This window comes from Rattus norvegicus, chromosome 6, assembly GCF_021556685.1.
Source record: "Rattus norvegicus strain SHRSP/BbbUtx chromosome 6, alternate assembly SHRSP_T2T, whole genome shotgun sequence".
NCBI classification, from domain to species: domain Eukaryota; kingdom Metazoa; phylum Chordata; class Mammalia; order Rodentia; family Muridae; genus Rattus; species Rattus norvegicus.
In genome coordinates, this window is record NC_141539.1 from 52,852,501 (window position 1) to 52,868,434 (window position 15,934).

The following is a 15,934-nucleotide window of genomic DNA, read 5'->3' on the forward strand; positions in this document are numbered from 1 at the left end:
AGAACTCAGCAGCAGTCCCCCTGTTACCTTGATTTCCCCTAAACAGTTGGTTCAGTGTTGCTCTGGGTCTATTGATTTTTGTTTGAGAGCAGATTTCCTTTCTGTGTGCCAGCTAGGACACTCAGAGTCAGACTTTACCCTCAGCACCAGTGTGGCCAGCCCTTTGTGTGTGTGTGCTCAGTACTGCCCTAATTGTCACGAGAGTCACAAACAAGGATGTTAATCAGTCTATGACCTGTCATGAAATCACCTTGTGACTGTGTTAGCCATTGTGTACAATCAGTACAGCTGGCTGTTCCTTCAGAGCTGCCCAGCAGATGCTGGGCTAGCTTCGACTTTCTTTTCTTTCCTTTCTTTTCCCCATTATTTTAGTCAGGCTACATCATTAATGAGTTTCATTTTCACACAATACATAAAATCTCTCTATATTTTTATCTTTGAGTCTGTGTATATGCATGTTTTTGTGTGTAGGTACACGTATCATGTGTACGTCAGTGCGTTGGTCCTCAGGTGCCTTCCACTTTTTATTTAAGGCAGGGTCTCTTCTTGGTCTGGACCCTTGCCAAGTGTACTAGGTGTAACGTGTACAAGTGAACCCCTTTTGTACTTCTTACATGGTTCTCTGGACAGAACTTGGGTCTGCACCCTTGCTTTACCAACTGACCCATCCCCCAACTTTACATATTCTTCCTGTGGGCTGCATACTTATCGGTTTGGAGTTTTATTAGTTACCTTCTGTGTCGTTTTGACAAAATTGTGTGACAATCATCGAAAGAGAGGACAGGTTTATTTTCACTCACAGTCTCAGAGGGTACAGTCCATCACAGCAGGGATCCTGGCTCATGGTGTCAGAAAATACAGTCCATCATTCCAAGAAGAGCATAAATCATGATCTCAGGGGACATAGATCATTCTGGCAGGGAAGACCTGGTTCACGAGCTCAGAGTGGTTCAGTCCATCATTGCAAAGAGAGCATAAAGGCAGGGCCACGCTGTAGAGGTTTCTCACGTGGACTATGGTACAGCAACTTTGGAACTAGGGGTGGGCTCTAAGCTCTTGCCCTTTTGATAACCTATTTCTTCTAGCCAGATTTCAGCTCCTAAAAGTTCTAGAGCTTCCCCAAATAATGCCACCATCCCAGGAACAAATGTTCAAAGAGTAGACTTTGAGGATGCTTCAGATATGGGGGTTAATTCACAGCTATTCCTATGGGTAACAAGAATATTGTCAATTCAAGCTCGGCATAGCCAGCTGTGGCTGCCACAAAGCTTGACGTGGTTGTTGTCCATTATTTATGGGAAGGACCATTTTCAGGTCAAGATGATTGCAGGTCTGCATTTTTCTCATGGATGCTGGCTCAAATGTGAGAGCCCCGGGCTAGAGACATAGGATGTTGTCATCTCAAAATAGCACTTGGCCTCACATAGCACTGTTTGCCCCACCTGTATCCCTTGTGGTGATGCTGGCAGATACAGCTAGTTACAGGGGAGGAACGTTGAGCCTTGGGACATCACTGCTTCCATAGAGAATGGTGGACAGTCTGTTCTTGGCAGGGAAGTGATGCTGCCCCATCCTTCAGGGTTGCATATTGTAAATGCAACACAGAGGAATGGCTCGAATGAGTGGGAGCCTGGGTCTTTCACTCTCCCAGGAATATGCATCTAGGCTTGGACTCAGGAGCACCCACCAACAGCCTCTTCCCCCAGCCTAGCCAGGACCCACAGCTTTCTCAGACCAGGAACTGTTGCTGGGGCAGGACCTATCTCTGCTGTCAAAGTGTGGAAAGATGTTTCTAGAGCCCCACTCTCTTTCCAGAGACCCATATACATGGCTGTCACTTTATTCTGGACTCCCTGGGTGGAAACCAGAGAGTTCACTGATTCTCCGTTGCCCATGCTCTCCCTACACTGTGTGGCTGGTGTGACTATAAACAAGTTTAAAAAGCCGCATTGAAGACAGAGACAGAGAGTGAACACAACCTCAAGAAGGAGTCTGTAAGGGACCAGATTTGAAGTTTTTATGAATGGAACTGCAGGACTTAAAGCCATGCAAATGCACAGTTGTCAAATTCAGGTCACGGTAACAGCTAGATCAGGACGTGGCTTGCATACCACAGGGAGGAAAAACAGGGGCAGATGCCCCATGCTTTGACAGTTTCTCAGAGTAAGCCTTGTGACAACTGATCAGGTCGTGGGTAATCCTACCAGCTGTTCAGTCTTCCTGTGCCCCTTCTAGCAGTCCAAGGTGAAGGGGTTTTATCTGGTGTGTTTATTAGCTTTGGGGACGTACTTCTGATAGTACACTTTTGACATTCCCACGCTCCTGTGTGTTTTTAGTCCACTTTGATCAAAGTTTACAGATGGTAGGTAACTTTTTACTGAAGAAAGTTATTTATCAGTCTGGGTGGTACTGAGTGGTGGCTTTGGAAACACTGGAGCTGCCTTTCTTTTATCTTGTCTATGCATTTCCTTTTCAAATGGAGCCAACTGATGCTTTGGGAAGTAGTCAGTCACCCGGGGGCTATGATAGCCTGAAGCCATCATCCTACCCCATATGTAGTCATTGAGATCAGGGCACTGGCTGATAGCATCAGTATCACCATCCTGGGTGAGAAATGGAACTTTCTGAAGTCCATTTCTCCTGCAAAGGATCCAAAGGACTTTATCACTGCAGTCAGGAGAAGACTTCATGACAGGACAGAAGATAGATGGGAGGTATGGTGGCTGGTGGGGTTAGGCAAGGGCAGAGGTCACTGGAGCTTGATGATGAAGTCCTCTGGTGGCCTGCAGGTCAGAGATGAGGTCCACACAGCTGAGAGGAAGGTGAGGAGCTCTTCCATCATCCTAGTTTCTCGAGCCTTGCACTCTGGCAGAGAGCAGGACATATTTTTCTCCCACGGGGCTCTCTGATTGGAACCGTGTAGAGACAGAGAAAGGATGAGCCTTTCTTTATACAGTCCAGGCCTTGGAAGTTCTCAGCAGGACAGGGAATCCAAAGCAAATATTAGCTACTGGGTTTATACTCAGCAGAGATGGGAAGATAACTTGAGAAGAGCCATTCTTCCCAGCCCAGAAGGCTGGGTGTGCCTGCCCCCTTTTCCCAGGACAAGGCTCATTGTTCTGACTGGGGCAGGGTTCTGAGGAGGGTTCCTGGGCCATTTCCACCCCCAGAGCTTCAGCAGTCTTAGGAGTTGTCTCAGCTGTTGGGCAAGGTACTGGTTATTCTCAGGCACTGCGTCCCCATGTTCCTTCTATAAAGTGGCTGCAGTCTTGGGAATGAACTGGCAGATGGCTGCTTTGGGCACATGGACATAATTCTTTCCCCTGGCATGCTGACAAAGGATACAAAACCTTTGGCTTCCCTGCTGTGTTTGACACAGAGTCTTCCCTTGCCTTACCCTGGTATCCTGGTCTGATGTAGAGGTGCCCCTTTGCGGGTATGGGGCTAAGGCTGGCAGTGCTGCCAGGAGACAGAGTCTGGAGAGAGCTGAGTGTGTGATGTGGTATCTAACGAGGCAGAGGAGCCTGCTGTTAAAGTAGAAGCATTGTCTCTGGTTACTCGTCTTGGCCAACTTAATTTTTGAAAGACTTGGTGAGTGCAGGTCGGGTTACTTAAAAATGCATCTTCAAAAAAATTTGTTTTCAGCCATAAGGAATGAAGTTCTGTTCTCTGCAGGAAAATGGATGCAACTGGAGCTAGTCAGATTGAGTGAATGAAGCCAGCCCCAGGAAGACAAATAATGCGTGTTTCTCACATTTGTGGGCCCTAGACTTTATAGATACAGAAAATGATGTGAACAGGTGACATAAAAACAGAAGTAAACTGTTCATCATGACCAAAGGGACTCATGTACCAGGGAGAGGGGAAAGGAGGCTTGTGGGGGTGTACATCAGGAATATGTTCAGAGGAGATTGAGCACACAATGCGAATGCCCTTATGTAACTGTATAATAAGAAATAATGAAAACAAAGAAGCACACGTGTCTCATTAGTATGCATTTTTACTTTTGCCTTTAATAAATGGTAAAATTATATGTATGTCAAATAACTTTTTTTAAATAAGACTTTTCATATGGTTTACCATTGGTTTAAAAAAACAGACCACCTCAATGGAATTTATCTGTTGAATGTTTAGGAGTGCCTTGCAGTGCCTGAGGGGGCTGCGTTTTGCACAGTTCTCCCTTAACTTGTTCCCTGAAAGACTTGCTAGGACAGGATGGAAGGTTGGAACTCTAGCCTAGCTGGACTCGAGAGTTCTGATAACGGGAAGCTGAGGGTTTGGATGCAAACCTTTGCCCGGGGACAGCTGGCACTGGACTCAATGCGCTTTGAAAGTGAATGGCTCATCGTTTAAAGTGGTTTACTAAAGCACTTACGGTGGGAAATGCAATTGTAAAAACCTTGAAGGTTAAAAACCATCACCAATGCCCAAAACCTAAAACCATCAGCTCACATAAGCAGGGTTTGATCCACTAGCTGCTTTCATACTTTTGGGGTCCAAATTTTAAGCCTTTAAAAACTTTGCTGAGTGTTGTTTGTTTATTTGTTCTTAAGAACAAGATCTATTCTTTTTGTTTATTATATTTACTATGTGAGTACATGTGCGACTGTGTGTGCATACATGTCACTGTGGGAAAGGGAACTGAACATAGGTTGTCTGGCTGGGCAACACACACCTGTACTGGTGGAGTCCTTCCATTAGCCCAGTTTTTGTGTGTTTTTAAGAAGCTCATTCATGAAGGTACATCATGGAGCTCTTCTCTTAGAGCTGAGCTGTGTGGCCTCACATGCTCAACATGCCTGAGCACATCAACAGGGCTTCATCACAGTGCTCGCACACATGGGAGTTCTGTTAAGCTGCGTAAGTTTGCAAACTTGGACTCACTCTGCTGCAGAGCCACAGAACCCATGAAGTGTATGTAAAGTCACAGTGGGATCCATCTAGGACCCTGACAGGATTCTTCATTTTTCTTTTTTTCTTTCCTTTCCTTTTATTATTTGGGATAGAGTTTTACTACTTAGCTCTAGCTGGTCTGGAACTCACTGTGGAAATAAAGATGGCTGCCAACTTACAGAGATCAGCCTGCCTCTGCCTCCCCAGTGCAGGCATTAAATGCATGCACCATCTCACGAGGCCTAACATGGCTCTTGTCACAGTCTTCGAGGCTGCACCCAGCTTTTCTAAAACTAATACAAGGAGTTTGTATTGTGCATAGTGAGGGATGCTTTTGGGCCAAGACACAGCAAGGGCCAGGCCCTGGAACCAGGAGGTGTGTTTGACTGCTGGATGAAGGAGATCTGTGTATGGTGTGGAGCCCAAGAGGGAGGTAGGAAGGCCTTGCTGATTCACCTTCTTAGCAACAATTGTGGCAGTCATCGAATGGGTTGATTCCATCAGTGATTCTGACTTCATTAGGCCCCAGGGCCCCAGCAGTTGTTAGAGTCAGACAAGGGGGAGTTGGATGGAGCTGGAGGGATAGATGATGCAGGAGGTGAAGCAGACGTGATATCTAGTTACACCTTCCTGTAACTGGACATAAATTCCATGCTGAGGTAATAGGAAAGGATGTCCCTTGCGGGTAGGGTAGGGGATTACCAGTCATACTGTGTCTTAGTTAGTGTTTTCCCTTGCTGGGAAGAGACACTATGACCAAGACAACTCTTATAAAGGACAACATTTAGTTGGGGCTGACTTACAGGCTCAGAGTTTCAGTCCATTATCATCAAGGCAGCTTTCCGGCAAGCATGGTGCAGGAGGAGCTAAGAGTTCAACTCTTGTTCCAACAGGAAGCAGAAGACTGTCTCCGATGTGGCTAGTAGAAGGATCTCAAAGCCCACCCCCACAATGACACACTTCCTCCAACAAGGCCACACCTACTCCAACAAAGCTACACCTCCTGATACCACTCCCTGGGCCAAGCACATACAAACCACCACACAGTGGCAAACGCTTTTCTTCTTAAACCATTTGAAAGGGTTTTGTTCTAAACACCCTGGTGATGTTGAGTCAACGTACTGACATGTTCAAGGCAAGATGGAGCTAGAGAATGTGTTCCCATGTTCAAGGTGAGATGCCGAAGAGTAAGCAGCTCCTGCCCAGACAGGATGGTCACCAGGAACCTGTCGAGTTCTCTGCCTCCAAGTCCTCTAAGAGAGGACTCTGGAGATGTGGAGGGTATAGGTCACATAACCTCTTCTCTCCTTGGGCCCCCGAGGATGGCAGTCTGTCTGAAAGAGCTCTTAACATTTGAGTAGAGGAAGATATACTTAAGCAAGCTAAGATAGGATGTTGTGAATCTCAGCAAAATGTTTGATTTCAACCCACAGTATTGAAACAAGGCAGTTGAGCATTCTGGCTGAGGCCACTTACCCTCCTGCACTTGAAGACCCCTTTTCCTTGCTGGGTGGGGACCTTCAGGAAGAGAATACCTGTCAACCCTACTGTGTGCTGCCCCCTGTACCATGCTTCCACAGATCATTGAAGGTGAACCATTTCGATCAGAAAATGCTCCCAATATCATCCTGAAACACCATTTACTGAGCTCAGGAAGGATACTGATGACTACATGTTCACAGCTGCCATCAGATGTATGTAGTCTAGGAGGTCCAAGTTTGGACTCTGGAACCCAAGTAAAGACAGAAGAAGAGACCCTACTCTACCCAGAAAGTTGTCCTCTGACCTTTCCACATGTGAACCCTCCAAACGCACACAAGCACACACACTCTCTCTCTCTCTCTCTCTCACACACACACACACACACACACACACACACACACACACTCATGAATGCAAGTAAACAAGCAGGTGTGCACACACAGATCCCTGGTGCAGAGGCTGTAAATGGCCATGGTCATTAAGCAGAAGCATAACCCTCAGGAGGTAGGCAGCTGGCAGTAGCAGACTTCCAGGAAACTGCTGGGTAGAGCCTGCAGACATCATGCCTACCTTCTCCACCAGCACTCACGCAGTTCTGAGCACACTTTCCCTCCGACTCTAAATTCCCCTTCTGAACATAATGTGTTTCTCCAGCACATATCGAGCCCTTCCCATCTCCGCTCAGTTTCCACAAGTGGCATTCCAACGCTGGGCAAACAGTTTGCTGATTTACACCACAGAAACTCCATTTCAGCTGCAGACCTGGGTTCAGTGGCTTTGCAAAAGACAGTACATTGACTCCCTCAAGCCCCCTTACCATTAACATCCTCGGCAAAGCTCAGCAGTTCCCAGTGATTGAAGGGAGAAAGGAGTGTCCACAGTTCCCTCAGCACACAGCCAGCCTTCCATCAGCAATCCTATCTGCTTTCCTTTTTCTATTATGCAAGTATCCCTCATCCCTATGGCTCCTCCTCTCATCAGTAGTCTGATGGTAGTCTTATTCCCAGGACCCTGGTTTCTCTGTCCTCTTGGACTCCTGCTGTCCTGCAACGACCTGTGTTGCTCTCATCTCCCCTGTGAGCTATGTTTGGAACTATGGTATTCAGTTGCAGTCATTTAGAAAGTAAGCGTGCTGTGGAAGACTATGCCGAAAGACATCCCAACAGTCAGGAAGCGAGCTAATTTATGTTTTCATTCCCCCGTGGCAAGTGATGATGTCTTTAACCATCATTCTTGAGCCTTATTGAAGTCTTCTTGCACTTAGAGGGCTGTGCAGTTCAGAGGTCAGTGCTATAAGCTGGGGGAGAGGAGAAAGGGTGCTCTTGGGAGAGGAAGGAGCCAGTAGCTAAGTCTTCCAGAACCTTCCCTGGCATGAGTCTGTGCTCAGTCAAGCCCGATTCCCACCCATTGCATTTCTCCGTCTGCCGTGTACAAAATTACAGACTTTGGCAGTTTCTAGTTTCTGAGTTCTTACTTGCTATGTAAGGGAGCTTCCTCTGGCCTGAGGAATGGCCTGCTCTAATTCTCCCTACCACCTCCCGCCTTTTCCCTTAGCCCAGTCTTTAGTTCCTTAACCTAATACCCCAGGGCCAGGTCTTTAGAATAGAACCTTTGTTACCACTATAGCCAGATAAGGACTGTGAGGCAAGCCAAGATCTTGCCCTAAAAATCACCGTGTAGGGAGCCTTTGAGTGTTGTTTGCCTATGCATTCTAGGACCATCCAAATGTCAAGCCTGCTTAACAAACACATCGACACCCTGTTTGTGTTGTCACTGCAGTCCCTGAGTTGTGTGGTATACACAAGTACAGTTGATGCTCAAGAGTAGTGTTCGTGGGGCTGCTCATGTGGATATGTGCCCTTTGTGGTGTGCTTTGTGATCTAGTGTCCAGGGTTTAGGAAAAACCCTGTATAAGGATGTTTATCACAAAGAGCTTCTGTAGGGCCTCTTCTGGGGTTTGGGTCCTAGTGGCAACAGAGCACTCAGTTAACTGTCTCTGAGGTTCACTCTCAAAGATGCTTTTAAGTAATCGTTCTCATTATGGCCTTCCCAGAACTCTCTAGAATCCACCTCCATTCCTGATTCATACCAACTTCATGGGGGAAGTTTGAGACATTCATTATTTGCTGGGGAAATGTTTTTTCCAAACCATGAGGGTGGGCGCCAGATGGTCTGAGCATTAGCAAGTGGGTGGGAATCACTGTCTCTGTGGACATCAACACTTTCCCAACTCCTGAATGTCCACTCCTGCCTTCCCCCACTCCTGGCCACCCTATTCCTGCCCTCCCACTCCTGACCTCCCCTACTTCTGACTCCCACTCCTGCCCCCTACCCCCCCACTCCTGTCGCAATAGAGGAGAATGAGAACTGAGAACCAGAAAGACACTTTGACTAACTGGCTTTTGATTTTTTCTTTCCTCTTTCTTTTCATTTCGTTTAGAGTTTTGGTGGAACTATTGTGATTTTAAAAGTAAGATTTCCAATGTCATCTGAATTATGTTAAATCTATGATGAAGAGGGGAGAGGACTCCACACTCCAGTTCTCTATGGTCTGTCTTCCAAAGCATATGCAGATGTTTCTGTAAAAACAAATGAAGGCTTGATCTATTCACACTTAAACTTCACAGCAGTGATAAGTGGACTAAGGGCTGGAAAAGAAAGAAATGTAGCAGCAACTGCTGCTTGCACACACAAATGATTATACATGCATGTGCACACATGTACAAAACCATGTCTGTGACCTTCCTAGCAGACTGAAGGGCATTGTTTTTTGAGCTTCATCTTGCTTTTCCAGGAAAGTTTGCTAAAAACACATACTTCTGCCCTATACCACAGTTTCTACTTTGTGCTCTTGGGTGTGACCCAGAATTCCTTCTAAAAGTCTCCAGATGCTACCGCCGCCACTACCTTGCTGCTGACTGGGAGCACTGCAGGAGCCTTGTAAAGTACACCCTTCCTATGGCTCCCTAAATGAACATTCATTCATGTAGGTAGTCCTGTCACGAGCCTGCATGTCCTTGGACTTGTCTCATCCTTGAAGGGGTATTTGGCTCCTCTTGTAATATCCCAAGGCCATAGCATGTAGAATTGAAGGATAGGACCATCCATCATCTTCCCTTCCTTTTCCTCTCTAAGATGACGATGTATGAAGCTGTCCCAGTGCCTCCATGAGGTATGGACATGTAGACTGAATTGTCAGCCTGCTCCAGTTCCCTGATCATGTCCATATCAGCTCTTCTCCTTTGCTGTGGTTATCAGAAAGAAAAATACACAAGTGTATAGGGATAAGTATTGGTCCTTCTACTTGGGTATCCTCCAATGTTCAGCTTGGCTTTCAAGGCCCAGTTTCTGCAATATTAAGTATGTCGCAAGGTCCGCAGAGTGAGCTTTTCATCTCAGCTACCCTTTGCCAGGGCTAGAATTCCACTTTGGTTCATAGTGGTGTCAGTTTGTTGGTTAAGAGCCCTGCTTTGATGCAGAGGGGGACTGGGCCCTCTGACCTTCTTAGCATCAGGCTTTGATTGGCAGTCCTTGACTGCTTATGTACAAGTTGTGAAATTGCATTCTGAACTTGCACCAGCTTTGTCTAACCGGAATGCATGGTGACTAAGATGCAGCCACATAAAAAACAAAAATCAACTTGGATACCATCTTATCCAACTCTTCTTGTCAAACGTACTTAGATTTCAGTATGTGATCACTGGTGTGCAGTTACACCACAGCCATCTCAGCCCTGGCCATGGGCCAAGTGCTCAGAGCCAGCCCTCTGTCCCTAAGACCAGAGGATTGGTGGCCCTAACTCTAGACCAAGGAGGATGTCTTCCTTAGCTTTCTCTTTATCCTGCTTAGGCTTCATCTCAACGTACCGATCTCTTGGCCCTCATGCTTTCTAGCTTCCAAGAGATTCATACACATTGTCCTTCTGACTTTTGAAATGGAATTTGATGGACAGCTGGAGTTCAAGATGGTGCGTGTGTCTGGTTTCCAAAGTCTAATATGTTTTCTTGACTATAAGTAGTGCTGTGCAGCATAACTTCTGGAATGGATTGTCTATCCCACACTTGTATCAGGTCAGAGCTTCTCCATGTTGGAGATCATGCTGAAGTCCGACTAACCAGGTTTCATTTCTTATTAACAGTTGGTCCTGTGGCTTCGTTCTTTCCACAGATTGTCCCCCTGTGTCCCACTCTTTCTTCTGACTCTCTCATTTCCCACTGGCTGCACTGTGAAGTAAAATCTCTCCTGAGTGAAAATATCTGTCAGTGCAGAGAAGGGCTGGCCAGGGCACAAGCAGGTTCCCCAGGAAAATCTGAGGAGAAGGTGAAAAGTGGAGGGCAGGATTTGCAGGCTGTAATGAAGCTGTGCGATTCTGGGAGCAGAGAGGCAAACAGCCTTGACTGTCCCTTCACCTGGAGAACTTGATCATAGCAAGGAATAAGTGTGCGGAAGAACCACATCCCTCTGCTGGTTCCTTAGCCAAACAGTTCACTTTGGTGACTCAGACACACTTTGTAAAGTCTCTTTTTGGATTGTAAACTGGAACTGATTCTATAGGTCATTGGCTCCTATTGAATCTGCACTAAGTAACTAGATTCCTTAAGAGGCAGTGAGCGTTCCAGGTCTGAGGATGTTCTAGGAGAAACAAGTTTTCGTTGTTCTGGCTTTGTGTTATCCCAGGATTCCTGTTCTGTACCAGGGCTGACAATAGAGTATACTCCATATTGGGTGGTTTGACCAGAAGAGCACAACTCCTGGACCCCTAATCAGGGAGCCCCCCCCACCTCACTTGACTTCCTCTTCCCTCCTGGTAGACTTGTGACTGTCACTAGCTGCCCCCCATTCTTGCATATTTGTCTCACTGTTTCCCTTCTTAGGAGGATACCAGTTGTGTTGGGCTGGGACTCACCCTTTAATTTTATCTATAGAAAGATCCCATCTTCATACACAACCACACCCTAAGACACTGAGGTTAGGATTTACATACTCAAACACAGTTCAACATACTTCAAAAGCCCCTATCAAAGTTGGTGGAAGGAATTTTCATTTTCTAAGACAACTTATTAAAGAAACAGGCTTCTTTATTGCTCAATGACTTTTACATGTGTAAATTTAGGTCTTTTTTTTGTTATCGTGTGTGTGTGTGTGTGTGTGTGTGTGTGTGTGTGTGTGTGCGCGCGCGCAACTTTCTGTGTACCGCTCTACCTGTGGAAGTTAAAGGACAACTTCTCTCTGTCCACCATGTGGGCCACAGTTGTCAGGCCTGATGGTAAGTGCCTTTCCCCAGAGCCGTCTCTCTAGCCAGCCTATAAATGTACTTTTCAGCTCAAGCTAGAGATGAGCTTCCTGTGAGGAGTGAGGCAGATGTCTGCTCCTTTTCACGGCCTAGCTGCCCAGAGGCCTCTGACCCGACTCTGCCCTGTCCGTGGGCCTCTCACACTCTGTGTGAGAGGTCAGATTCTCCCATGCTTGCTCAGAGCTCAGCTCCATAGGGCTGAGTCGTCTCCTGCTTGACCATCCCAAAGTCATTTTTCCTCTCTGGTCCATGTGTGCAACCTACATATGTTCCCCTCCCCAGGGAAAATAAGAACCGGTTTTAATAATTTAGTATAAACAGAACTCTGTTTATCTACTTGTTTGGAAACACCTGTCTGCAGTCTGTATACTAGATGGCCTTCTTTTTCTATTGACCTGCCTAGGTGACTTTGTGCTTTGGGACAACCAGTAAGTTCATGGAGAGAACACCGAGGGCTCCCAGCTGTGTTTCAGCCCATGTTCTTGCTGGTCAATGCTGATGTGTTTCTGTATTCACAGCCTGTGTGACACCTAAAATCTATACAGACCTAGCTGTGTGTGCTTACCTGAGTCTTTTTGAAAGGAGTTTGCTCAGCGGACTTGGCCAAGGCTGGAATGTGTAGGCAGGGCATTCATTCCTGGCATTTTTTTTATGTTTATGGTTTTTTTTTTTTTAAGTCTCCACACTTAACTTGTTAAGCAGACTAGGTGTAATATTGTTCCTTCACTCAGAGGAATATTTTTATAATGAGAGAGTTTACTCAGAATGGTGGCCTACGTGCTGTAATTTTTATAATGTCTTTTCATCTTGAAGTCATTTGCTTAAGAAGAAGAGCTGTGCATTTTCTGTCATTAAAATATATTTCCTATCTCTTCACAGAGATCTTCGGTTCAACAGAATCAGAGAGATCCAACCCGGGGCATTCAGGAGGCTGAGGAACTTGAACACACTGTAAGTTAGAACCCGTAGTTAGTAGCTAGTGAGAGAACAGAGAAAATCGGTTGTACGGTGTACCTGCAGATAGATGGCAAGTGCTGTGACCATTGCCCAAGTGCCACAGTTGCTGGCTACTTGTGGCTACTTTATTGGGTTCTTTCTCCTACCACCCTTATCTCTTCCAATCTCTCAACACTAGGTGGGAGAGAAAGAATGTTAGAGGGGAAAGGGATCGATCTCCTTAGGGTACTTCCTGCTGATGAAGGCCTCAAATTCCTTGAGGCAGGGTTGATCTTCACCTTGAGGAGATCCAATTTCTTCTTCCTTGATCACAACCACTTGACAAACCACAACAGCAGGGAGAGCAGCAGCTGCGCCTCTTGGGGCTCTGGCATTTTTATACCCTCTCAAGAGTTTCCAGAATTCCAAACTATCTTCAGCTGCCAGAAGCTTGCCCTTGCCAGAGTAAGAGACAAATCACAGTTAGCGTCTGTGGACAATTTAAAGCGGCCGTATACCCCACACCTGGGATTAAAACAAAAACATATTCATGTAACATAACTGGGTTATTTTTAAGAAACCAATATTCTCGCTAGATATGGGATGGGCGAGGGAAGTCATGATGGTAGAGACCTGTCTGCCCTTTGTGTGTGGACCAGTGTGCATAACACTGTGGGTCCCCAGCTGTGCCTCAGCCCAGGGTCTTGCTGGTGAAGCCGCGAGTGTCTCTGTGTTCACAGCGGGGTGCTGTGTTCACCTCCCTTTGCTGGCCACGCTGGTCTTCACCTCTCCCCTGTATGGCTGGGAAGGGTTGTCATCTTCTGAGTTGGCTGCAAGACAGGGCTTTAGCGCCACTGAATAATGCCACAGAGATTGATCTCCTTTGCCAACAAGGAGCCACAGCAGACTTCAGGCTTTTCGAAGTACATTGGACACAGCCAGAAGTTTCTCCCAGGGATAAGGAGATAAGGAATCACTCAAGTCCTGAAGGGCAGAGTGGGAGGTCAGCTCAGCTCCTCACCCTGTGGAAGAGTGGCAAGCCCCAGAGACTAACATCCTGTGTATGCATGATTGTGTTAGACTAGCCCGTTAGCCCTGCCAGGTCAGAGACTCTGGGAGGTGGTGACCTGAAGATGCACGCTTCTATGTCGAGGAAAGAGGATTTGCTTCTTTAGTGTATATCATAGTGGAAGAGAGCTATCTAGTAACCATAGTAACAAGCTGGTCCTGGAGCTGGGATTTAATGACTGCCAGCAGGAAAGACTATACTTCACCATTTTCTGACCCTTCAGTAGTTTCCCTTAGTATGATTTGGAAGAGTCTTTGTTTGTTTCACGTCTGTCGGTGTTTTCTTTCTCAGGCTTCTTAACAACAACCAGATCAAGAAGATTCCCAGTGGTGCCTTTGAGGACCTGGAGAACTTAAAATACCTGTAAGTTAAGGGGCAGCTCTCTATCCCTCAGCCTGGGTCTCTGTCCTTAGAGTATGCAAATGTAAAACCAAGATCCGCTCTGGTCGGGAGTTGCTATAAAGCCATCCCAAATGGGTTTGTTTTCAGAAGGTGAGTGAAATTCTAGAACATGTCATCCACATAAAATAATGGGAGGCGGGCTGAGAGATGGGACACACATATGCTGCCGTTGTCACGTACCTTGTCTGGCCTGTATAACTTTCCAGGTGGGAGAGGCAGTGCACACAGCTTGCTGGAGTACGCACAGCCTCCTGGGGTACATGCAAAGAGAGATGCATTTTGTAGATACGAGGTTTCCAATGCTTTGCTCGATATAAGTGGGTCATGACTGTAAATGACTAGTTTATTTGGAGTGTCACTAATTCATGTTAAATGTTTTCACCTGCCTGGTTTTGCCTCTTCTTACTTGTATCTAGTGAAATTGGGTTTTTTTTTTGAATATTCATTTTTATTATCTAAACCATCTCTTGCTCGTTGAAGCCAGCTCTGAAGCTTAGAGAATCATCACTCTTTTTAAAAATGTTAGGAAGCCAGAAGTGGTGTTTGTGATTCTAGCACGTGAGAAGTTGAGGCAAGAGGACCACCTTGAGTTTTAAGGACAGCCTGGGGTCACACAGGGAGATCCCGTCTTGTACTGCTTTAGTACCCTGCCTGGGCACATATTGTAAATAGGAAAAGGTTGAGGAAACTTTGTGCTCCTGTGGGTTGAACCCAGTGTTCGTTCAGGTCAGAAGCACCTGCCACTGTATTTAGTGAATTGGATGACTTCTTTAAGTGAGCCTTTTTATTATTTTTGTTAGGAATCCATACCATATTGCATATAAACACCTCTAACGAGCTGATTTTAAAAACCAAATTGTATTTTTTCATGTGAATGTGCACTGGAAGTCTGTTTTGACTTTAGGTGTCAGTGGACCTCCCTACAGCTCCGTTTATTGACAGACTACATTCCTCAGTGAGACTGTTGTGTGCAAACTCTTTCCCCAGCTTCTTTGGCATAGAATGCTGACTTTCCACACTGATTCTTGAAGCCAGGACGGCAGGCTTCTGTTCTCGAGCTTCCTTGTTAATCTTCCTTGCTTTTGCTGCCCAAGTTCCACAGGGGACCTTTGATTTCCTGGGAAGTAGATGGTGTCAGCTGATGCCAGCATGGGGGCTGTGTATGCATCTGTATTTTTAACCGTTTTGTGTTTCGGTTTATGTTTTCTTCTGAGAATACACTCAGTGTCAGGAGGAAGTCTGGGCTTCTGTTTTCCACAATGTCTTTTAAATCTTACCCCCTGGCCTTACTGTGTGATTGCATTCCTTCCCAGTACCCATGTCCTGACCTCTCCTCTCCCTTCGAGTCAGCTTAGAGTGGGATGAGGACAGTTGGTCTCAGTAGACATGGGTCACACTGGGTGACAGGCTGCTGGGCCTGGAGCCTCGTGCCTCGTGCAGCTTCATGCAGATCCTGGATAGCCTCATTCCTCAGGTCCCTGGGCTTTCATCAGGAGAGTACTCTATGTATAATCAGTATAATAATGTATTTTACTTGAAATTATTTAGAATATGTCTAAAATGTATTGATTTATCTTAACCTTGTGTATTTCTAGTCAAAAAAAGTTTTTTGGACTCTGTCTAGTCCTTATTTCCTGGATCTCTGTTGCTCTAGTGAGCCATTGACCACCTGCTTCATTCACATTTCTCAGTAATGAGATGGCCTCTTGAGGCAGAGTTCATGGTACAAGGATCAAGTGTTACAATTAATTATTAGAACATCAACTTTTTTTATTCTTAAGGAAATTAATTGTGTTTCGGTGTCTTTGATTTTATTTTTAAACATTGTGTGTGTGTGTGTGTGTTTGTGTGTGTGTGTG

The 15,934-nt window shown here is 46.0% G+C and overlaps 1 protein-coding gene across 2 annotated transcripts in view; it reads left to right on the forward strand.

Annotated features, from left to right (window-relative positions):
• Nucleotides 1–15,934, forward strand: part of Pxdn (peroxidasin) — a 77,722-nt gene that overhangs the window by 20,405 nt on the left and 41,383 nt on the right. For both annotated transcript variants that reach the window (NM_001271261.1, XM_087554436.1), the window contains 2 exon segments: nucleotides 12,548–12,619; nucleotides 13,965–14,036. In NM_001271261.1, the coding sequence (NP_001258190.1) occupies nucleotides 12,548–12,619; nucleotides 13,965–14,036 (144 nt within the window).